Source organism: Petromyzon marinus (genome assembly GCF_048934315.1).
Source record: "Petromyzon marinus isolate PM22_M1 ecotype Great Lakes invasive population chromosome 68 unlocalized genomic scaffold, UKy_Petmar_22M1.pri1.0 chr68_unloc.1, whole genome shotgun sequence".
Classification (NCBI taxonomy): domain Eukaryota; kingdom Metazoa; phylum Chordata; class Hyperoartia; order Petromyzontiformes; family Petromyzontidae; genus Petromyzon; species Petromyzon marinus.
The window spans coordinates 6,467,142-6,492,341 of record NW_027422597.1 but is presented as its reverse complement, the minus strand read 5'-3'; the positions used below and the strand labels follow the sequence as shown (position 1 = coordinate 6,492,341).

Below are 25,200 nucleotides of genomic sequence, written 5' to 3'. Positions count from 1 at the left end.
TGAGAGGAACCACGGCCTCGATCAGACTCGTCATCATAGCTTAACTAAGTTGCCTGCTTATTACCTAAATGCCAAATACAATGCAATACAGTACATTACACAATAACATCGTAAAACATAAATAAGCATTGCATTAACTTTATATAACTGTTATATTAACAATGATGATGATGACGATGAGGTGATAGGGAAAGGGCTGGTTAAGAGGAGGGCCTCAGACCACCCTCCCCTTCTTCCTCTGAGCCACAGATGCAACGCTCTAACCTTCACCACTCACTTTACGCTTCGGGTTCATGATTAAAGGCAAAATTAATGTGGCTGTAATTCTAAGTGGCCTATGCTCTGTGAGAATTGCAGAACAGTACAACTAAACATAAAAAACAGCTGATAAGCGACTCAGGGCCACAGATGTCGCTGTGGCCCTGAGGAGACCCATGTGTTTAATTATTCAGAAAACGACAGTAGACAATGACGTCGCGCAATACAATGGTGTCATGTTGTGATGCAATAATAATACCCACATCATGTGACTTCGTTAACACCGTGTTCACCCGTGGATGCTCAAATTTCCAGGTGGCGGTTGGAAAATTGGTATACAACTAACATTGAAGCACTGTGGTCAGAGTGCACTCTGATTGTTTCAGAGTGCTTCATTGATGTACTTTTTGCTTTTATCTTGTTGGTGACCCAGGTCACTCCTGTCAATGAGACTCCTCTCTCCTAGTCTCTTGAGTTCTCGCCTCTTCAAACAAATTTAACTGCAAGTCAAACTCACGCAGACTTCGCTGCCTGCTTGAGTGTGGGGTGGATTCAATTGGTGACGCTGCTCTTCCTGGAATGGGGCGCGTCACCCTATTCTCGTTCGTGACTGCGCTGTGAGGTTTCACGTTTTTCTTCCTGCATGAATTGTACAACATTGTGCTCTTCACACACTGTCTGAGACACTTTCTGATACACTCACTGAGACACTCGCTGAAACAAACACTGAGAGACGAGGAGAGCCATGACCACCGCAGCTGTTGCTGCTTCTGCTGCGTCCGAGGAGCTCATCTGCTCCATCTGCCTGGGCGCGTTCCACTGCCCGTCCACGCTGAGCTGCGGCCACTCGTTCTGCCTGCGGTGCCTGGAGGACGCGTGGCAGGTGGCCGGGCGCTGCTTCTGTCCCCAGTGCCGAGCCGAGTTCGAGCAGAAGCCGCAGCTGAGCAGGAACGTGGCGCTCGCCAACCTTGTCGAGGAGCTCAGCGTGGGGGAGAAAGCGGCTCCACAGGTTTCCTGTGACAGCTGTCTGGTCGGTGAAGTCCCCGCTGTGAGGAGCTGCGTGACGTGCGAGATGTTCTTCTGTGAGTCCCATTGTCAGCGTCACCTGCAGAACGCGAGGTTCAAGGACCATGAGCTGGTGGAGCTGGGTGTCAGCGTGGACGCTCGCAAGTGCAAGAAGCACAAGGAAAGTCTCAAGTTCTACTGCACGCTGGACGAGAGCCTGGTCTGCACGAGCTGTGCCATCGTGGGGGAGCACACAGGACACAAGTTCAGCAGCGTGGAGGACGCGCACGAGGCACGGAAGGTGAGTGGAGACGCTCAGAAACCGGAGCACAGAGATGGGGTCGCATCATCACTGGCCTCTGCAACACACAGACACATTTACATATCATTTACAATATATATTAAATACATAATAGCCATAGTTATTAAGTGTAAAAAATAAAAGTGAGCCTCACCTTCCAATGTCAGTGCTTTGTACATAACGAGTATCAACTTTAGCTGTCCCGTTTATTCCCTGTGATCTGTTTCACCCGCCTTAACTCCAGAAGTAAAATTCGTGGGAAACACAACCTTTTATACAGGTGTAGTGCCGTGAATTCACTCGGACGACAACCGTCTTCTTCCACCGTCACTTTTATTCCATCGTTCCGTACACACAGTAATTCTCTTTGCGCTCCTCCAACTCCGACACTCCAATTCACCTCAGCACCGTCCGCGCATCCTCTTCCACACACAGTGGTTCTTCCTCCATCTCCTCACACACAGTGTCTCCGCTATCTCTTCACACACAGTGACTTCCTCTATCTCCGCACACACAGTGATCTATCTGTCTATTCACACACAGTGACTCTATCTATCTCTGCACACACAGTGACTTGCCTGTCTATTCATGCACAGTGACTCTATCTATCTCCGCACACACAGTGACTCTATCTGTAACTCTCCCTGTACCTATCTCCTCCGTAACTACCTCTCCGCTAACGCTAACTCTCCCTATCGCTATTTACTGTCCTTTGGGTTCGGCTCTCAATCTATTCTTCCCTAACATTGCCAGCTGTCCTCTTCGTATCTCTCCACCTCTCGCCAACAACAACTCCAACTTCCCGTTCAAATCACCTAGCGTTTTATCCCCTTTCCAATTAGCCTTGATTAATTGCCACGTGGCTCGCTGGCATTTTCCCGCCAGCTCGTACCTGTCCAATGGTCAGACTTCGAGACGCCGCCACTTAACGCTAACAGCCTCTCGACCAATCACAGCCCTCGTGCCACGACTCCTTTAATTACTTCGGGTTGTTTACGCCACCCGTGACTCGACCACCTGTTCGACCTCATGTGACCCACTCTCCTTGTATGTCTGTATGTACTGTATGTGGCCAATTCCTATGCGTATCGTTTACTCCACTACATATGGTATGATATTTTGACATCTAACCACTCTTGGTGGTGTGCAAACCACCCTTTTGTTCAAGATGAGTTCGAGCAGCCGTCTAAAAGAATTGTGCGGAATCTGGCAGCTGGCAGCATCGGTGGGAACTGCCATGAAGCCATAAGGTTATAATATCACACCTCGACTGTGTTTAGGACGCGATTATTCAGTGAGAGGGTTGAATCTAGAGTAACACCCGCAATGTCCTGGTGGTTAGACAGATTGATAAGAGCGCAAGTGATGAGAAGAGTAATAATGTGTTAGGCCGTGGTGAGATGCTACCAGTTACGCAGGTAGAGTTATTCTAATTTGGTGGCATTTAACAGAACCAGGTCTGCAAATATGAGGTGCAATTTAAGAGATTCCAAGATAAATAGTTGATATTGTTCAGGATAGCTGATAAAGCAAATATCTCTCTTGCAGAAATGTTAAAACCACGGTAAGCCATGTTTTACAATATATATATTTAATTAAACTGTACAAGTATACGTAAGTTTAATTTAACATCATTGACACATTTCCAGCCAGGTGTGTTTTAATAATACAATTTTCAACATTTAATTTTGCAATATATTCTTATATCAAATGTAACAAAGCCAGTCATATACTGCAGCTCTTGAAGCAACGTTGCATAATTTAAACCTTTGATTAAAACCACATTCTTTATCATTGCATTTTTAAGAATCAACACACATTTAAATGTAAAACATTGTTGAAATTTCAATCTTCATAGACTTGACTTTAAACTTGTTTCATTTCACTGGGAAAATAATTGTAGGGAAAAAAATGAATAACACTCTGGACCAGGCTTGATATCTGTGGAAAATAAATTTAACATATTCTTGGTTCTTTTTGTAAAGTCACGTAAATAGAAAATAAAAAAATAAAAATAAAATATAAGTAATAAGATACAATTAAAATAATTAAATAATACAATACATTTTAAATAACAAAAGCAAAAACCCCACGACGTTTCACATACATATGAAGAGTAAAAGCGCTGGCTGCTGACAAAAAGTGGTACCTGGAGTGTATGGCAGTACACACGTCAGCAGGCGACAGTATATATGGGGGGAAAGACAACTAAGAGAGAGTTTATGAATGGGTCCATCTGGAAGCCCCGGGGACCTGCTAGTTAATTCCAGAAGGAGGGTGTGGCCAGGGCAGAGCAAGGCCACGCCAGGAGCATAAGAGCTAGCCCTGAGTGAGAGCTCGGGGCTGTTGCTGGAAGTGGATCCCCTGCCCGTGCTGCTGTTTGCGACTGTAGTGACCGTGATTGTCACTGTGTGGTGCCGGGCTTACGAAGCCATGGCGGATAATGTGTTGGCATTATGTGTAGCCCACTTACTGGGCGTAGTACCAGCCCTAGCGGGACTTGGGTGAGCGCTGATCAGCGCGGAGTCACCGCGTACAGTGTGCGGCACGGGCTTCGGGTGAGGGAGCGAGAGGGAGTGTCAGCCAGCCAGGGTTACGTTGGGGCATGATATGCTGGTTGACCTGCTGACAAGTGACCGGATGATATTGGAGGGGGCCACCGGTGGTCGGGGGCCACTGGGCAGTCACGTGGTCTAAAATAGCTCTCGAGGAGCCTTCGGGAAAGAGCTCGAGAGATCGAGAAGGTGGGCAGGGCGAGATGCGGAGCCAGCCCCTGCCCAGGCTGATATAACGGGGGCCCCGTGAGGGGCTCGGGGTTCTTCGTGTTGCTGGTGATTAACATCTATGTCGGATAAAAGGATCCTCTAGCCACGCGGTATGGGACCCAGCTTGTGGTCCGGACTGGGATAGCTAACCGTATATAGTTCTGCCGTAGCGTGGCTAGATGACCATTCACCACCCAAGTGTAGGTTGCGTTATGTTGATTTATTGAATAAATAGTGTTGCTCGCAAGATAACGTCTGCGACTCAGTTGGACTCACTACACAACCATCGTCGCCGCCGTCTTCACAATCACAGGGCGCCGCTAGTTAGGCAGCCTGCCAACTGTTCTAGCTAGTGCCGCCGACAATAGATGGTCGTGTATATAATATCTGTATAATAGTGTGCACCCACGTAGGGTTTGTGTAGTCCCCATTGTGTTCGAGAATAAAGGAAGGTGCCTCCAAGTGTTTATGTCTCTGAACTGCATCACTACACATACATAGTGTCTCATCAGCAGAGTTAAGCTCACTTGAACCAAGGCTGATGTGTTGTAGAAAAATATCTTTTAACAAAAATATGCTTACAATATTTGTAGTTATATAATTATATAGTATCCTTATCTATGTAATTACTTACTTGGACTTAATAAGATGGAGTACTTTACAGTGTAATAGTTGTAAAGCTCTTGATGAAATTAATGCTTTGGTGTGTGTGTCGCTGACGGTAAAGCTGTAAATAAGACATTGTATCATTCTGTCTACTATATGTGTTAACAACAAATGTAATGTGTTTGTCTATCGAACAGTGGAGAGGCAATGGCTGCTGCTGATGATGATGACCCTGATGATGCGAGTACTGAGCACGTTTGTTCCTCTTCCCCACGCAGGAGGAACTCAGAATCGAGAAGACGAGGAGAGAGAAGAACAAGAAGATGGCAGCGTCACAGACTCAGTCGCTCAGGGACGACTATCGGCGCGTGCAGGTACAGAGAGAGACGGCAGCTTCACAACTCCCTCGTATCATTTGCCTGTGAATTGTATTCAAGTGTATTCCGTTTGTCACTTGGCACTAATAAGTGTAAAGGCAGAATACAATGGAGGGTGGGGTCCACCTGTAATTGGGAAAACCAGCCTATGAGGATTAGAGACACCTGCAACAAGGTTTCAATCACCATTAGTGCGGTGTCTTCCAATCAATAGGGACCCCCCACCACCCCACCCCCCACCACAAACCAACCCTCTGAAATCGCCTCAGTTTTGATATCCTTCACTCTCATTCGACTTCACCCACACTATACACGAGCGTGACTTGGTTGACCAAATATATAATAGTGGCGACAATATAGGTGAACCTGGAAGTAGACGAGAGTCAAAAAGCGTCACACCGTTATTATCATTGATGCGTATTATTTTCACCATGATCTCAATGTTAAGGCTCATGTCTCATTATACAAAGGATTAAGATATAGCTGTGTTGAGAAGCCATATGATGTCACTTTGCACTGTTAAATGATGAGTGATTCTATAGCGTGTCATTGTATCTCTGCATAGGAGTCTCTGCGTGGGGCCAAGGAGCGGATCAGCCAAGAGTTTGAGCGCCGGAGGGAGCAGCTGAGGGAGGAGGAGAGGGAGGCGCTGGAGCGCGTGGAAGAGGAGGGCCGCTCCACGCTGTCCCGCATCCAGGCGGACATCGCTCGCTACGAGAGCAGAGCACGTGGCCTGGAGCAGGAGATCAACCAACTGCTCGCCGCCCTCACCGTGCAGGACCCGCTTTCCTTCCTGCAGGTGACCACACCTCCATTCACTCACAGCCTTGATTTGTGCTTCATCTAAAGTCAGGCAAGTATCAACATGTCTTGAGTTTAATGAAAGACCTTTTCACTAAAATGTTTTTCAATGTAGGGAAAAACTGAAGTCTCCAGAGGAACACACGCTTTTACTTTAGCGTGACATTCACAATAACCTTCTATAATTATAGAGTGTAAATACTAGCACATAGCAGAAAAGGAGAGAGTGGTTTTAACATCTCTAGTTATCTGCCCATGTCTCGCTATTTGTTTCTCCATTCTATGTCTGTAGGTATTTGTGAAGTTGATGCTGATTAATTTGTACACTGAATTCAGCAGATAAATGTGTGGAGGTAGGTCGTTTGGTTTCGAAGTAAATTTTAACTTAAATTGTTTTTTTTTTTCAGGATCCTATCCATAAGCAGCTCAGGTGAGTACCAGTCCAGACTCAAACTTTATTACTGGTCAGCATTATATTGTACAAATCAGTGAATTATCGTGGTTTGTTACTAAACATCATCGTATGCAACTTATAGAATCGACTCTATGTGTCCCATGCTGTGTGTGTAGAAGCACATGGACGCTTATTAGACTGTCTCGTTCTGTGTGCAAGTGAGGCTGCGTTGGCTGGGTCATGTTGCCAACATGCTCAGCCACCGCATGCCTAGGCAGCTTCTGTTCGGCTGGATAGATGGGGCTAAATGGGGACAACACGGGCTCGAGAAGAGATTAACTCTTGGTACAGAAGGATGTGAAGTTTAGTGGACTTGCGAATGACTGGTACTAGCAGTGACACGATCAACCTCTGGAGGTTCGTGAATGACGCTGCTGGGGAGTCGAAGGCAGTCGCCCTCCAGCAACAGAGTGCTGGGCAGCTAAAACGCAGAGTTGGCACAGTGGGGAGCACAGTTGGTGCATCTACCAGTCATCTCAGTCATTCAACCCATGGTACCTGGGTTTGTGCTATGATCTCCTGCCAGTGGGCCTTCGATACGTCACGTGGTATAAAAGTGCACTTAGCATGGCACAAGCGCTGTGGTGACGTCACCATCACTTAGTGGTGAACGGTGCTTGTTGTTGTAGAGAGACATGGACCATCATTAGACTGTGTGTCTCGTGCTGTGAGTGCAGGAGGAGCTCTGCCTCTGAGAGGACTCAGGATGACCCAGCCCCCGTCTCCACCCGCCTGGATTTCGCAAAGGTCATATCAGTGGGAGGCGTCCAAACGAATCTCCTGGCTTTTTAGTGTAGGTCTCTCTGGTTCACTGATAGCTGTAGTCCCATTCACGACAAACACAAGATCACCACCACGAGGCAGGCTTGTGTCGTGTATCTGAGGAGAGGTGAGAGTGCACAGGCACTTGCCATCTTTGGAGGGGAGGCCTGTGAGGGTTGCTTCATTTCGACCATCTCTCTCCCCTCAAACAATTCTGGTCTGTCCATTCACCTGGCCCGGGTAACTTAGCCAACCATGCCCGAATAAAACCCCACACCCACGAACAAGGTAAAACTCACTCTTCAGAATCCTTAAATTACAAATACAAAATAAACACAAGCTAAAAACACCGAACATTTAATGTAAAAACTGCTCATTTGCTGTCAGAGTGAAAGACGTTTCTCCAGTCTCCAGCCTAGATGATTTGTTGAACTCGAACCACAGGTAAGCTGGCACTGAACTTCTGGCAGGGTGAGAGACGTCCCACTGCTGTATCTTGCCCACACAAAATATGTATCTAGGAATTTTCCTCTTCAAGCACACTTCTCTTCAATAAATATCTATAGAGTCTATAGTTTTTTTCTTCTGTCCTTTTATCCCTAAAAAAATTACTAAATTGTTTGATGTGCTCTGGACAAGTGCTGTAAATATTTCCCCACTCCCAACATCACCCGATTCTCATTCACATAGACCTCAAATTACAATCAATAAACTCAAAACCATACTGGAACCTGCGGAAGGGCAACTTGAATGCCTACATCAGATACATATAAACCATCATGAACCAGATCCTAACCCTCCCCAAAAACTACAACCGTTTCAACCAACTTCTGAAACTGGCAGCCACCAAGTTTGTAATCTGGGGCTTGAGAAAAACCTCCATCCCTTGCTGGACTTCAGAAACTGACTTGCTTTTAAAAGAATACAGGGAAAATAAAGGCCCTGAAGTGTCAAAAGACCTACTCGACGCCTTTTGATATAGCACGCCTTTTGATGAAGGACGCCTCACAAGATACCAAGAAACAGTGGAGAACATTGACTTCACGCATCAAGCTGAAGGGCTTCGGGACTCCTGAGGTCAGCTGACCAACAACCACACCAGCAGCCCAGAGAGTCACCGCTGATGCCATTACCTCACAACTCCTAGAAAAAAAATCGAAAACACAGCAGGGAAGACAAGCGGACAGTAAGAACAGCCCTGATGCAATCTCATAAGACTGCCCCAGAGCAGACAGACTTATGAACCCCTTACACAGAAGAGGAAGTGGACCGTGCCCTGATAGCAAACAAGTCAGATAAAGCTCCAGAAGCCAATGGGATTTATCCAGAATTCTTGAAAAACATCGGACCGCACAGAAGGAAGTGGTTAGCAAAGCTGTTTCTAACATACACAGCACAGGCACCACTGCAAACATCTGGTGCCAATTCAAGATAGTGGCCATCGTCAAGCCAGGGAAACCACCTGACAACCCATGTAGCTACCGCCCCATCGCTCTGCCCAACAACATATAAGGTCGTGGAATGCCTCTTGCTAAACATACTGAGCCCTACCCTTACCCTAGAAGCAGTGATGCCCCCTCAACAAGCATATTTCCACGCACGCCGCAACTACTCTGAGCAGGTCCTGACACTGACCTCTCACAATGAGACCAGATTCCAGGAAGGCCTAAAGACAGGAGCTGCCTTTGTGGACCTCTCCTGTGCCAATGACAGAGTGGAGCACAGGAATGCTGCTGAAAGTTTCCAAAACCATCCATTGCTTAAAAACCCTGCAACTAATCAACTGCATGATCGGCAACCAACAGCTCCATGTGTACCATGAAGATCAAATCAGCCGCCCATGCACAATAAAAAATGGGCCCCCACAGGGATCAGTTGTCGTACCAGCCCTCTTCAACATGTATGTGTGTTGACCTTTAGCACTGTACATAGCCAACCTCGCTAATCAGAGTTTGCTGGACAAACTAAACACAAATTCGTTCATATAAATATTCACCAGTTACCTCCCTCCCCTCAAAGTCATGGCTATATACCAAGGACATGGCCCTGGCTTGCCAGGTTAAGGAACTCCGGAGCATTTAGAAAATAATCACTGGTGATATATGTTCTCTGGAAGTCTACTTCAGAGAATGGAGGCTCTGACCAAACGCTGATAAGATTGTCGCTTCAGCCTTCCACCCGAACAACTTGAAGGCGTGGAAATAACTTACTGTCCAGTTCTGTGGCAACCCACTAATGATCGAACACCAAACATACTTTGACATCACTCTTGACTGTACATTGACCTACCGGCAGCATATCCATAATACCGGATCCAAGGTCAAGACAAGGGTCAACCTCGTGTAAAAATTGGCAGGCACCATCTGGGGCAGCAGAGCCAGCATTCCACACACTGCTTCACTCACCCTGGTATACCGAACAGCGGGGTAAAACTGCTCAACCTAGTTCAGGAGTTGTCACACAAACCTGATAGATGGCCACCTCCAGGCAGCCATGAGGACCATCTCTGAAGCACTGAGACCAACACCGCTTGAGTGGCTTCCTGTACTAGCCCAGTACAAGAAGCCACTCAGAACAGGAAGCCACTGCAGGTGTAGTGCAGTGCAACCAGGAGGAATACTATAAAGGCTGTTGCCATTTATTAAAATATTAAAACACTCTCACACTTGACATCCGACACTGACCCCAGTGTAGGTGCACTCTATCTCGGTCCTTCATCCGGACACTGAATACTATTGGACCTTATCCTTGGCTATCCCTTTGGCTCTCTCACTCGTCTGTCCGGAGTGGGAGTTCAGCCAACACTGCTCTGCGTTGAGGAAAGAGAAACTCACTCCGGCAGGTCCTTACCCTGGCTCCCCACGACGTCACGGGATCCCCCTTAAGAACCCCCCAGGTGGCTCCTTCCTCTGGCTCGGCCCCGCCCATGTTCCCGAAAGTGCTCTCTGAAAGCCCTTTACGTACCCCGTGACGTTACGTCATTCTTGACTGTCAACCCGCTCGCACCTCCTTCTGTTCGCTCCCTCATTGGTTACTCGCAATACTCCTCTACACAGGGAAAGCATTCTCCTAAAAGAACACCACTAGCTGTCGGCCAATGAAGCCCTCCCTCTAAAAAATGCAAACCCCGAACGTGTTTGAAATCCCGCAGCCCCTACTGGAGTACAGCCCTACTGCTCGATGCCATAACTCCTGGTTGACTGCAAACATCACCAATTGTAACCTAGTAACTGACCCAAGTAGTGAAGTCCCAGGGTTCAACCTACAACACACTTGGTCAACCCTCAACTGCTTGAAGACAGGCCAGGGGAGATTTGGCCACTTGCTCCACAAGTGGAACAGGAGGAGCAACCCACATTGCGATTGGCCACGCCAAATCAGACAATCGCCCACATACAGAACTCCTGCCCTGAGAGATCCATTACCGGTTACATCACAACCATTCACTCTGCCTCACCTGAAGTCTTTGAACGGATTGCTAACCACCATCAAACTATAACTGCTTCTTCAGCCATACGAAGAAGACGAAGTACACCCAGATGCTAATATACATGCTCCAATATAAGCACTTTTGTATACACATTAGGCGAGCGGTAGCACTGAGGTTGATGTACTGCAAAGCATGGAGTTGATTTTTAGCTAAGCAGGATTTTGCGCCTAGATGGATGACCACAATACATCAGAATAATCTTTATTATACTGAAGAATTCTGATGAGCTATCAAGCTTTCACAAATATCCAGTAAGAGCGGGTCAGAAATGTACAAAAATAAAATAATATGAAAACATGATAGGAGTGCAAAGCATAGGAAAGATAAGCAAATCACCAAGCTATTAGCTTATTTTTCCAAAGCGAACCCGCCACAAATGATAGCTTAACAAAGTGGCTTATGTGGAAATCGAATGCAGCCAAATAAAATAAATAATCTAAAGGCATATTTATAAATGTGGAGGAAAAACCCTGGAGAAAAAAAATCCACGCCCGCATGGGGAGATCATACAAACAACATATATGCAGGCATCAGAGTTGGGATTGAGCCCTCGACCTCTTCCTTACTTGGCAAGTGAGATAACATCACGCCACCATGGCATAGCAGATGCTATAGGCACAGGGCTATGGGATGGGAAGCAGAGGGCAGTGTAGCATAAACCATTATTGTTCTGTAAATCTACGCTTCTACGTTTATGATCCCCTGTCCCATGACAAAAGGGCTATGAACCTATATCATCATGCGAGGTTGTCGTGCATTTTATGTCGAGATGCTTATTAAAACCCATGCTATTATTAACATTCATTGATACCTGTGTTAGATAAGCTTGCGAGAGGGGAGAGTGCTACATCTGTAGTGTTTTTTTTTATTTCACGCGGACAACTTCTCCCCGCTTTCGACACTCTAACTCTGTTGTGATTTTCCTGCTTGCGCTGCTCGCCTGCTTGGCTCCGCTCGCTCCGCTCTCTCCGCTCTCAGCCTCTCCACTGCTTGCCTGCTCTCACTCTCCTAGCCTCTCTACTGCTAGCCTGCTCTCTCTCTCTCACTCTCTCAGCCTCTCCACTGCTTGCCTGCTCTCTCTCTCTCACTCTCCTAGCCTCTTTACTGCTAGGCTGCTCTCATTCTCCTAGCCTCTCTACTGCTAGCCTGCTCTCTCACACTCTCTCAGCCTCTCCACTGCTAGCCTGCTCTCTCTCACACTCTTTCAGCCTCTCCACTGCTAGCCTGCTCTCTCTCACTCTCATAGCCTCTCCACTGCTAGCCTGCTCTCTCTCACTCTCCTAGCCTCTCTACTGCTAGCCTGCCTACCATGCTCCGCTCGCTCCACTCTCTCCGCTGCTGGCCTACCACTACCCACTCTGATAGCTTCCCACCGTACACTCTGCTAGCCTCTCCACTGCTAGCCGATTACATAACACTCTGCTAGCTTCTCCCCTGCTAGCCTCTCACTATCTTATGCTAGCGTCTCTATTGCTAACCTACCGCTATATACTCTGCTAGCTTCTCCACTGCTTGCCTTCTCACACTGAGGTTTCCGCTAGCGTCTCCACTGCTAGCTTCTCAAGCTCACACTTAGGATTCCGCTAGCTTTTCTATTGCTAGGCTTTCTACCCTCGCCTCTCCAACCTCGCCCTTGCCTCCAGTGGGGTTTTCGTCATCACCACTGGAGAGGGAGAGGTGTGGCGAGTGGGGCCTTGGACTTCTCTTGTATTTCCTCTTGTCTTCACTCCGACCAACTCTAATCTCCCCCATTAACACAACTGACGTGCTTGTGTCTGGGGATGGAATTCCTTTCCAGCTCAAACCCCGTTTGCTTGCCCATTGCCACGTAAATAACCTATTGGTGTAACAGCTCTCTCGCTGGTTCAGCACTTCCACTGCTGGATTATGTTTCTGCCTGAGGACAACCGCTTGTGTTGTGATCGATACGTCGTGATATATGATGTTTTGTTTTATTTTATTTTATTATTTTTCTACCTACGTGACTTTACCAAAAGAACCAAAGAGTACGTTAATACACAACGCAAATATTCACATTGCCGCATGCTTCTCGCCGTCCACTCGTAGAGGACGTCTGTCATACGGATGCCTAGATGGCAAATCGTAAACATTCAAGTGGCAGTGCTAGGGGCTAGCATGGGTAGTGATAGTTTTGTTATATACATTATCAATTGATTGCTGTGTAATTGTCGATTATATTCCAGTGATCTGTAGGGACACTGTTACACATTTTTATGTCAGGACATTAGTGATTTAGAAATGTGACTAAGTTCACTTCTATTGTGATGTATTCTCTCTTTTAGCAGCAATTCACTCGCTTTATGTAGTATTTCATTAGCTTTAAGTGACATAATGTGATGAGTTACTTTAACTGTGTGTGGTATTATCTTTGAATCTCTGGATCGTTTGAGGAACGCCAGTGAAGACAACAGCTTCATCTTCTTAATTCGGAGTTTCTCCAGTTTTCTGGTTTGAAAAAAAAGTATCCTCCCCATATAGGTTACTCAGTTTAACACGTAGGCTTTAGCGACCAATATTATCCATAACAGGTTTTTGGGTTATATCGCGTAAATATGTGTCGTTGAAACCCGCCACCACCCGAGACAGCCAACTAGTAAGGGTTGTCACGTAAACAAAACATGCCAATTCGTCACTAGTACAGCACACCGTTGTGTTGGAGAGCCAAGCCACAACTTTTACAATCTGAGTACAACGTTTCGCCAGTAATTACAGATAGCTTCATCAGGCGACAGCCAGATTTATGGAGAAGTCCCAGTGTTTTGTTCGTTATATAGAGGCGTAGATGTGGTGACCACACTTGTGCGCTCTTGCGTGAAGTGGGAAGGGGGGGGATTAATGAGTTAACGTACATTATGCATGCGCATTATATGAACCGTTTTATCTTGTACTCCCTGTCCATTGTGTGTGTAGGGACGTAAATGGCGTCCCTGGGGTGTAACGGCCGATACGGTGTGACTGTTGTGAGGAGACGCGCTCCCTTACCTTCACGTACCGGTCGATGGGGACCCGAGGGGCCTGTCACGCTGGCTCGGGTTCCATCGGGAGAGTCAGGGGAAGTGACGTGGCAGGAGGCGGGGTGGGGCCACGCTCGGGGAGCGGAAGAGGAGGCAGGGCCTTCGGACCGTGTGTGTGGAGGACTGGCGGTGTGTGGTCACGCCGGGGGAAGCGGGAGCCGACGGTGTTAGGGGCTCAGGGTATGAGGAATCCTCTCTCTCTCTCGTTGGGGTCTAGTGTAGCCCTTGTTGGGGTTAGTGTAGCCTTGTTACTGGTTAGGGACTGGAATAAAGTGTGGTGCCTCCTATCTCAGTGTGTGCCTCGTCAGTCACGCATTACATGTGTATTAAAATAGCCGTACCAACGGTAATCCCTATTGAAGTATGGTGCCCTTCATAGGCATGCATTTAAACGATATATTATTTAATGATTCACTTCCCCGCAGCACTAAGGTGATAGCTAACCGAACAGTTGCATTTGCTTTTATTTCCTTCTATTTCGATAGATTAACTAATTAGTCTTGGCCAGTAGTGGGTAGTTTTGCACAGAACTTCAACATTATCAAAATCAATTGAGTGTCCTTGTTGGCACGTGTGTTCTGCTACTGCTGATAGTTGTATTTGGGAGTTTAATATTTCTCTGATCTTCTTTTAGTCTTGTGCTGATCATTCGTCCTGTTTGCCCAACATAACATTTGCCACACGTGCAGTTAATCCTGTACACACCTTATGTTGATAGCGTCGGTAATGCATTTTTTGTTCAGATATTAACTTCTGTATTTTATGTACCGTGCCAAATCTAACTCGGATATTTAGTTTTTCCAAACATCTGACTAGTTTATCAGTTACTCCTGCAAAGTATGGTATTTTGATCGTTTTAATTACTTGGGCAGTTTCAATGCTCGTGTTTGGCATAAAATTCACTTCTAGATTTGAAGCTTTCGTGACTGCAAGGATCCATACTCTTTGGTTCTATTCGGTAAAGTCACGTAGGTAAAAAATAAAACAACAAAAATTACGACGTTTCGGCCACAACACAAGTGGCCTTCATCAGGTGAAGGGACCAGACTGTCTCGAGGACAGAGCTGGAGTGAACACAGCCAAGCTCAGACCGCGACCTTTAAGCTGTGTGAGAGGAATTAAGGTGCCTTGACAAAGGAATTAGCATAAAAAATAGCATTTAATTGGCGGACTTAGCATGATGAACGCTGTAGAGGGGGTGAACATGTGCAGGTCGGCGAGGGGGGGAGGGGGAGTTTACATATTGATGGTGTGAAAAGGGAATTTTAAGAAGCTGCGAAAGTTTGGGGTACCACTACTTGAAAAAATATACTGTACCATTGAAAATTAGTTTAATGTTTGGTTCGATTTAGAACATCTTTCCAATGGTTGCTTAATTTGAAACCATCTTCTCGGTTGAAATTGTGTCTGTGTTTGTTAATCTGCATTGCCTCGTGAACAAATCTCTGATAAAAACCCGTGGGTTTGCAAAGAACCTTGGTTTCGGAGAAAATTATATCGTGATCACCCATAGCATTGTAACAGTGATCAGCCACGGCAGAAGAATTCGTTCTGCCGTGTTTGCCGTGTTTCAAATCTGATTTGTGCTCGCGTGTCTCTGACCGAATTCGCGAGCACAAATCAGATTTGAAACACGGCAGAACGAAACACAGGTTCTTTGCAAACCCACTGGTTTTTATCAGAGATTTGTTCACGAGGCAATTCAGATTTACAAACACAGACACAATTTCAACCGAGAAGATGGTTTCAAATTAAGCAACCATTGGAAAGATGTTCTAAATCGAACCAAACATTAAACTAATTTTCAATGGTACAGTATATTTTTTCAAGTAGTGGTACCCCAAACTTTCGCAGCTTCCTAAAATTTCCTTTTCACATCATCAATATGTAAACTCCTCCTCTCCCCCTCGCCGACCTGCACATGTTCACCTCCTCTACACCGTTCATCATGCTAAGTCAGCCAATTAAATGCGAATTTTTATGCTAATTCCTTTGTCAAGGCACCTTAATTCCTCTCACACAGCTTAAAGGTCGCGGTCTGAGCTTGGCGGTGTTCACTCCAGCTCTGTCCTCGAGACAGTCTGGTCCCTTCACCTGATGAAGGCCACTTGTGTTGTGGCCGAAACGTCGTGAATTTTGTTGTTTTATTTTTTACCTACGTGACTTTACCGAATAGAACCAAAGAGTATAAAATTCCCTGTTGATTTGTGCATCATTGTAACCGTTCATTTTCAGTGCTTTAACATGTTGAATTTCACTTCTGAGACTGTCACATCTGACACTTTCTTAGCGTCTTGATAAGAGGAGATTTCTGTGCGGGATGATAGTGTAACCCTGCATTCAAATAGGCATCAGTACGCGTTTTATTTCGGTAAACGCTGTGTTATTTTATCATTTCAACCCCATCCGAGCAGAATATCCAAAAATAGTAGAGTTTGTCAGCTTCCACTTCCATGGTGAACTGGATGGATGGGTTTTGGGAGTTAAAATGATTTAGAAATGTGTTAAGTGTATCTTGCCATGTGGCCAAACCACCAATGTGTCATCCACATATATAAACCAAGCAGAGGTTTTTATTGTGCTTGAAGCTATTGCGTTTGTTTCAAAATCTTCTATGTACACATTCGCTATCACAGAAGACAAATTAGAGCCCATTGCTGCCCCTTCTTTTTGTTTATAGAAGTCACCTTTCCACAAGAAACAGGTGTTCTTTGGACAGTGTTCAGCTAGTCTTGGGATATCTTTGTCTAAACCTTTGTTCGTTACCAGAATATAGAGTACTTTAATTGACTCATTGACCAGAACCCTCGTGAACAGAGAAGTCTCATCAACACTTACAAAAATATCATTAGGATTAAGCTTAATATATTTAATTATATTTACGAGATGTTCAGAGTTTTTAATGAACGAAGAGGTCCTACCGATGTAGGGCTGTATTTGTTTCGTTACCTATTGTGCCAATTTGTATGTACAAATGTGGCTGTTGCCTGATGAAGCTAGTTGCAATTACTGGTGAAACGTCGTACTCGGATTGTAAATGTTGTGGCTTGGCACTCCAACACACCGGTGTGCTATAACAGTGACAAATTGGCATGTTCCTTTAACGTGACAACCCTTACTAGTTGGCTGTGTCGGGTGGTGGCGGGTTTTAATGACGTATATATTTACGCGATCTAACCCAAAAAAACCCTCTTATGGATGATATTGGTCGCGAAAGCCTATGTGTTGAACATATATTGTTATACATATCAGATGTCTGCTTTCATTACATATCATGTTCTTATCACATTTTTCCTGATTTTTTTGAAAATGTTTATTTTTATACTTTTACCACTTGTGTTGCTATTATGCATGCGTTTTTGTGACTATTTTGCAAATATTATTCTCGATACCACAGATGGATGCTCACCAACTCTGAACCCAAACTCTGCCAATAAGGATTTCCAGATTTCTTCGGATCTCAAGACAGTAACACAGATCTGCATTTATGTGGGTCATCTCCCTCAACAACAGATATTTTCTCGGAAGTTACCAGCCCTGTGTACTGAAGGTTTCTTGTCAGGTCAGCACTACTGGGAGGTGGACGTGAGAGGCGCGGGGAAATGTCGGATTGGGGTCACGTATGGGACGTTCCCACAGAAACAGACTAGTTCTGAGTGCCTGCTGGGTGTGAATGAGTTCTCCTGGAGTCTAGCAAAACAGAACAATAGCTGCTCAGTGTGGCATGGTGGGGTAGAGACATCACTATCTGTGCCAGAGCCTCCGCGGAGAGTTGGGGTTCATCTAGACTGGGATATGGGGCTCCTGTCGTTTTACAGCGCCGACTCCATGACACTGTTACACTCGTTTTACCAAACCTTCACTCAGCCTTTATATCCTGGGTTGTGGGTGCTGAATCATAGTGACTCAGTGACGATTGTGGATCTGAGTCATGTATCCTGAGAAGACCAACTGTGGCCAAAACAACAAGCCATACAACACACTGGACACACTGTTTAGGTTATATAAATATATCTCATCCCTGATTACATAATTAAACATATCCTCATGTAACCTATTATTCGAAATTTTTTGTACAGGTGTAATGACAGGGTGCCATCTGCTGGCCAGGAGGGATAATCACGGGCATGGGTGCGTTATATAATAACCAACTATAAACGGCGCATAAGTGGGCTAAAGGTTAAAGGTTTGGTCAGTCTGGAAGCTCCGGGAACCGGCTCGAAGGTTTTAGAAGGGGGTGTAGCCGGGGCGTGGCCGGAGGCGGGGACTGGCCATGCCGAGGAGTATATAGGGGAGTCGTGGCTGGAGGTTCGGGGCTGTCGTGCGGTCCGGGTCCTGGCTGCTGTCTTTGCAGTCATCTCTTCTTCATCATCCGACCACATGGCCGATCCGCTGTACGGCTCCCATCGTCGTCATCGCAATATTAGTCAGTCAGCTATATAGTTAGACGCCCACGATGGTGCTGTGTGGATGGGTCAGCTATTCATAGCCCCGTATATATGTGTCACTCAGTGACTGTGCGTGTAAGTGTGAGATATAAATAAGGAGCCCTCTACATGGCGTGTCTTGGAAGTCACCTACTACACAGGTAACAGATCTTTGGGCACTGAGCTTAAGTCAAGGAAACACGTAAATACTCTACAGATAAGTTGCTTATGTCAACTACAAGAAACGTCTGACCTTTGTGATTGCCAACAAGGGTTTTGCCACCAAGTACTAAGTCATGTTTTGCAGAGGGGTCAAATACTTATTTCCCTAATTAAAATGCAAATCAATTAATAACATGTTTGACATGCGTTTTTCTGGATTTTGTTGTTATTCTGTCTCTCACTGTTAAAATAAACCTACCATTAAAATTATAGACATATCATTTCTTTGTCATTGGGCAAACGTACAAAATCAGCAGGGGATCAAATACTTTTTTCCCTCACTGTATTTTGTATTACGAGAAACGTTCGTTATGAAATGTCACTTAGAATTTGATAGAATATGATTGGTATTATAGCGTGTTTGAATGTGATAATTGTTTTATTGAGAAAACGGCAATTTCTGTCTTTATTAATCAAAAAGCACATTTTGATAAACTGTTAAACACTTGGTCAGTTTTTAACAATGTATTGTGCATCTTAGACGAATATTTCAATGCAATTTCGTGGATAATTTTTGTTTTAATATACATAACATATTTTACTTTCTCACAATTTGTGCAAATTGTTTAATATGACGTAAGTTAATTTGACGAAACTATTTTCATGTCGATCGCTTAACCCTACCTAACACTAGGGGGGCCGCTCAGGGTACTTGTCTAAACACTTGCTTCATTCTCACTCCTGATTAAGTAATCTGAGGTCTCTGAAATATGGCAAAACGTGGACCATGACGCATGCACACACGGTCCACTCTAAATTAGCGCCACGATGTCAAGATGCTTCCCTTGCCTGGTATGCAAGAGGTCATGGATTTGATCCCGACCCTGGTGCCTGTGTAGTGAATCACAATTCTTATGCATGTGTAGTGTGGGTAAATACGTGGCATGTACTGTAGTTCGAGGGCAACCGAGGGCAAACGCGTGCGCGTGCAAACGTTACGATGCACGTAAAAACCGCCACCTAATTGGACGAGAAGCTGGTGCAGACCAGGTCAGCCCGGGGTCGCCAACGAACCTTCGCCGTCATGTCCAAGTCGGCGGCGAAATGAAGAAACCCACCTGCTGCGTCGTCGGACAATGAGGCGGAGCAAGATGTCCCTCCGACAGCTCCGGTTGCTGGGGCTTCGAGTGGCCAATCCGACGACGTGCAGTCGGCACAGGAGACCGTGGCGAGTCCAACCCTGACGCCTCCTCCGGAGAGCTGGCTGAACATCACCGGTCATCTGGGGAGGCTGTTGTCGACCGCCGCTCACCTGTTCGAGTGGATGATGGCTGCGTCGACCACCAGTCTCCAGGGTGTGATTCCCGCCACTGTCGGGTCCGAGGCGTCGGGAGCGCCGGACCTGTCTGCCATATCGGAGGCTACAGCTGGGCTCAGCACGGCCGCCATTTCACGCAATTGGGCCACTCCCCAGCAGCAGCAACCGACTCCCAAGCTGGAAGATGCCGCCAGGCTTCGAGGACTGCCGCCGGTGTGCCAGTTCGTAGCTGTCGGTTTGAGGCTGCCTACATCTCGGTGGGATGGACGCCCTGCAAAGCGCTCCGAGCTCTTCCCACGGCCCTCGACGACGACTCACTTGCCGCTTTCTTCACCATCCCCGAGGCAGATAGAGCGACTCTTATGCACGCCTCCACCGAGATGGCCACTATTTATGACCCCCCGTCTATTGTGCAAAGAAGATTTCTGCCTGAAACGACGGGGCAAGAACGAGATGCTTGCTGGCGTTTCACAGTGCTCTCTTCGCTCAGGGCCACGCGGCTTTTCCGCGAATGGACAGACTCGTTCTGGACTCTCCCGCCTTGAAGCGCCTTCTCTTCTTGGCTCGGGAGTTGGGGGTTACCCTTGCAGTGACAAAGAACGACGACCTAACCTCCCTGCAGATGGCCCGCGGCATCCAAACACACCTCGATTTCAACGAACGACCGGCAGTGGCGGCCGGTACATCAGTGCTGGCCACGTACAAGCACGTGGGTGCATTCGGTTACATGTTGGCCACGCGGTGCCGATCAGTAGTACGCATTAGCTCATCACGTTGTGGGCGCCGCAGCGGGTTCTTCAACAATTGTGGGGCTGATTCAGGGGATCCAGGTCCGGTTGTTGATGGACATGGTTTATGAGGCCATGTTCCATACATTGCCTTCGTCATCCGATCATCTTGTCCCCGTGGAGAACGCATGTGTTGCGGCTAACGGGGGGAGCCTGTTTATACTTGGGCAAATGTCGGCCTCCGTTCAACTTGGGGATATCTTTTTGGTAGGTCAAATTTTGGGTTTCGTGAACGTTAACTGTGCCCTGTTTGTGGGGCACCGATTATCTGAGCAGAATGTGCTTGAAAATTCGAATGCGGTTTCCCAAATGCTCGTACCGCTGTGATTGCGCAAAGAGTTGCCTTCACCAGGGCTGGAGGAGGGGATCCTGCATACCCCTTCTAATGTCGTGTCGCAATCCCCTTCACTGGTGGGGGCTATGATGGTTATATCCACCATGCAGATGCCGTTTCTGCAAGTACTGAATGCGGAACACGCGCCAGTTGTGATTCAGGCGGGTACTGTCCTGGCACACTCTTCGGCGGCCCATTGTTTTGATGATGCGGAGCTGGCTCGTGTGGTTGCGGGGAACGTGAAGAAACCTGGTGAGCTGGATTCTGCATGGCTAGAATCTCTTTGCTCTGAGAACTCAGCACTTACGGTAGTCCAGTGAGCTCAGCTGCCGCCGGCTCTTGAACGATTTTCCGGATGTATTTAGTACTGGCAAATTTGATATTGGACGCACTTTTCTCCTCCATCACATCAATACGGGCAATGCACCCCCAATTCGGATTAATTCGCATAGACTCAGCCCTGCTGAGAAAGAACAGGTATGTATGCCTGGCTGTCAATGAGATGCTGGTAGCAGATATTATTGCCCGTCGGGAGCGCCCATAGCATGATGGGAACTTGAAATTTTGTGTTGATTTTCACAAGCTAAATAAGATTTTGGTGGCAGATGCTTATCCCCTTCCTCAGATGGATGACTCGCTCGATGCATTGTCGGCCACACAATTTTTTTGATGTTCGATTTGTCCGGATTTTGGCAATTTCCCCTCGACGATGAGTCGAAACCAAAAACTGATTTTCGTACACCCCAAGGCCTCTATCACATCAATTGCCTTCCGATGGGATGGAATTTGGCGCCGGCCACCTTCCACCGGTTAATGGAATTGGTTCTTGTAGGGTTGCAATGGGATTCTTTCCTTATATATTTGGATTACGTCATCGTCTTTAGCAAAACCTTTGACGAACATTTGCAGCGATTGCGCTCGGTTTTCGAGAGAGTATGTGCGGTCAATTTGACATTCAAACCACAAATGCCATTTGCTTCAAACATCGTTTAAGTATCTTCTTTGGTTCTTTCGGTAAAGTCACGTAGAATGAGAATAAAATAATAAATTGATAAAATAAAATAACAATAATATTCTCACGACGTTTCAGCCACAACACAAGCGGCCTTCATCAGGTGAAGGGACGAGACTGTCTGGTAGGACAGCGCTTCTGTGTTAATCAACTTTAATATCGAAAAAAATACATTCTAATATGCGAACTCTTATGCTAGGAATGTCAACACAGTACTCCTGGAGATGTCCTCCTCATTGATCCCTACATTTAGCCCTCAATGGTTGCGTTTGTTAAACTGGGTAACATAACATTCGTCTAATTCCTCAGAGTAAAGCGAGCATACACGGCGTTAGGAAAAAGTCCTTAAAAATGAATGTGACAATATTCATACGAACAGTAATAACGAAACATGTGCCTAAGGAAAAGTAGACCTCAATTAATTAATTGGTAAGTTTGCACAATTAACGCAATGTCTTGGAACAATGGTGTGCGGCAGCTGTGCCTGCTTGTCTAACAAATGCTTATCAATTGGCTAAGGCTTCAATAAATTTGCGGGCAAGATTCTGTGATCAAAATAAATATTTTTACAAAATAGTGTCCCTGTGAGTTTGTAGATTCGTAACATAAATGCATATAAATGTTTCGTTTCATCAATGAATTCATTGGTACAGTTATGCAATTAACAAAAATGACTAAAATACTTCTAAAAGACCGTATCCACGTAACTCAATGGGCAGGAATGCTTTTCATGATCAGCTAAGATTTAACGCACCACCTTAGGATGGCCCTGTTCGAAACACAAGGAGAACTTTGGAGTAATCTAATCAGTCCCAATATGTGTGTTGTGTGTGTGTGTATGTTGTCTTCTTGCTCAACTCTTTGCGTTAAGCAGACGCCGAGGTAGGGCGTTCCTTATACCGAAAATGCCTGGTTCCCTGCTGGGCGATGAGTCGTGTGTGTGTGTGTGGGCGTCATACAAACGGCGCTCTCTCTCTCTTGGCGGCAGCTGCAGGCCTCTCTGCTGCTGGATGACCGCTGGTCGGCACGACGCTCGTCCCTGATGGCGCCCGATTGCGCTCACAGCTCGTCCGCTGGTCGTCAGTGCCGATACCCTTCCTCAGCCGCGCTGGTCACGCACTTTCTCCGTGCTTTCTTCTCCACTGCCGGATGATTGCCGAGCTGGAACAACGCTCGTCCTTGACGTCGCCCAATTGCACTCGCAGCTCGTCCGCTGGTCGCCAGTGCTGACACCCTTCCTAGGTTGCGATGGTCACGCTCTCTCCCTTGCACGGTTGATCCTTGTAGACGCGACCTTTGCAGGAGTGTGCTCGGCTTCCGAGTCCACACACTCGTGGGAAGTCGTTAGCCGCTCCTGGCCCTTTGCGATGCTCGCTTGGTCGATACTTGGCGCTTTCCACCCTTTCTACAGGTTGATTGCTTGTCGTTGCTCGTCACTCTTTCTCTCCCTTTCTCTCTTACTGCAGCTGCTGGTGGGAGCTGGCACTCAATGTAGAATAAAACGTTTAGCGATACTTCGTCTGTCAGCACCGAACTCACACTCGGTGACACACCGCTAATCTGCAAGCCTCGCCATCCTTGGTCGATTGCGGGGCCCACCCTCGGAGCTTGCCGCAGCAAGATTGAATTGTGTGTGCGGTATTCTTACTTTTATCTGAAATTCTCCCACCTTGGCTCGCCTTCTCACAAAGGACTGCAATTCCTTTGATTTCGCTCTCGGCCTGTGGGAGCAACTGTTTGTCCGATGTACGTGTGTGTGTCTGTTATGTTTTATTTAAGTAATCTATTAAGTCACATCAAGGTCTGGTTACTGTCTCCTTCCTCAAGCCATCTCGCCATCTGTGGAAACCGATGCTTTCAATTGCCCCTAAGTCTTTTTCTAGCATTTCAACTTTCTGCAATAATTAATTTGGAAGGAGGGATGGGGTTCCTTTTGTCCGGTTGCATTCCCCCCCTCTTCCCTCACGGTTGGAGGTGTTACATTTTCTTGTCTCTCACAAAGAGGGGCGCCGTCTCTTGAAGTATGACCTCCTGTTACCATGTTTCCGTTCACTCTTACGGGTTGTAAATTGACAGAAAAAGAAATATTATTTTCCACCCCTTATCTTAATCTCGTATCCCTTTTTGCGGTTTTGACTCTTTAAGCGACTCAAGGTATATTTTTAAGATCCGTGGCTCCCTATGTTTGTGTTTACAGTACTTCAGTCGTGGTTTGGAATTTCTTCTTGGTGTTTGATATCTCAAGGGGAGGCGCCCTCCCTGCATGTGTCATTTTTTTGCTACCACGTGCTTCTGGAAGACAAAGGCGGTTGGGAGGCTCTGATTCTATGGAATACATATTATCTTGGTCGTGTGTGATTTATCTGTTTCACATTGTATTTATTCTGGATGACCCTCGGTCTAATACTTCATAATTATTATTTGGTTTATGTTTGACCAAGATTTGTGATCTACCATGGTTGTTACCACAGGTATTCGAAGGGTTAATTAACTTGTTCTCTGTCTGTGTCGCCAGGGATCCGTGCTGCTTATTCTCGAGCTATATTTTGATATCCTGAGGTTGGAGATATAACTAAGTTTGACTTTCATGACTGCCGGAAATCATTCTTTGGTTCTTTTGGTAAAGTCGCATTGATAGAAGAAAAGTAATTTTAAAAGGTGAATAATATTAAAATAATATACGAGAAATAATAACCCAATAATGTAGATTGTAGCCTGGTTCTTAATCTGAGTGCAGTCTATAATGTCGACTTATTCTTATAGCCAAGCTTCGAACTTTTACCGTTGTACTAAGAGAAACCAAAACAAAACAGTTGTCTGTTCAATCGCCCCTCCTGTTCTCGCCATCCAGGAAGATCCGTGGCCCTTGCTGTTTGTAAGTGCTTTGTGGCGGCCTTTGAAGCCCGGTAGAGGCAGGAGGCAAAAGGGGGGGGGGAACCCCTTTTTGCGCCCCCGTGCTACACCCCGATCAATTATTACAACAAAAAATAGGCAGAATCATTCTTAATATATATTTTTGGAAAAAGCCCTATATATACATTTGCATCGTGCGTTTTTGGATGCCCTTCTGTGTCCATCTGGAACACGCTTCCTTCTGATATGAGGAAGTCACTGGCGCTATGCACTTTTACATCCAGATTGAAATCCCACTTCTTTCAAACTACTTTTTGTATTTAGTTTGTTGCCCTTCCACCGTACCTTCGATAAGCGCAGTGGTTATGTATGGTGCAAATGAACTTCAATGTACAAATTGTTAGATTTGTGAATTGTTTTAATGTGGAATCAATGATACAAGTGTTATAATG

At 46.1% G+C, this 25,200-nt stretch overlaps 1 protein-coding gene across 3 annotated transcripts; it reads left to right on the top strand.

Moving 5' to 3' along the window:
- The first annotated feature begins 218 nt into the window (after positions 1 to 218).
- On the top strand, positions 219 to 25,182 carry LOC116957994 (E3 ubiquitin-protein ligase TRIM8-like). 3 transcript variants are annotated; one of them, XM_076058193.1, is made up of 6 exons: positions 219 to 1,564; positions 5,214 to 5,309; positions 5,878 to 6,111; positions 6,521 to 6,543; positions 7,245 to 7,314; positions 17,252 to 25,182. In XM_076058193.1, the coding sequence occupies exons 1-6, from the start codon at positions 1,004 to 1,006 to the stop codon at positions 17,270 to 17,272; spliced, it is 1,005 nt and encodes a 334-aa protein (XP_075914308.1). In that variant the 5' UTR covers positions 219 to 1,003; the 3' UTR covers positions 17,273 to 25,182. The 3 variants fall into 3 exon arrangements, with proteins under 3 accessions (XP_075914308.1, XP_075914307.1, XP_032836349.2); XM_076058192.1 differs by having other exon boundaries at positions 7,245 to 7,360; XM_032980458.2 differs by lacking the exon at positions 17,252 to 25,182 and having other exon boundaries at positions 7,245 to 7,903.
- Positions 25,183 to 25,200: the final 18 nt, after the last annotated feature.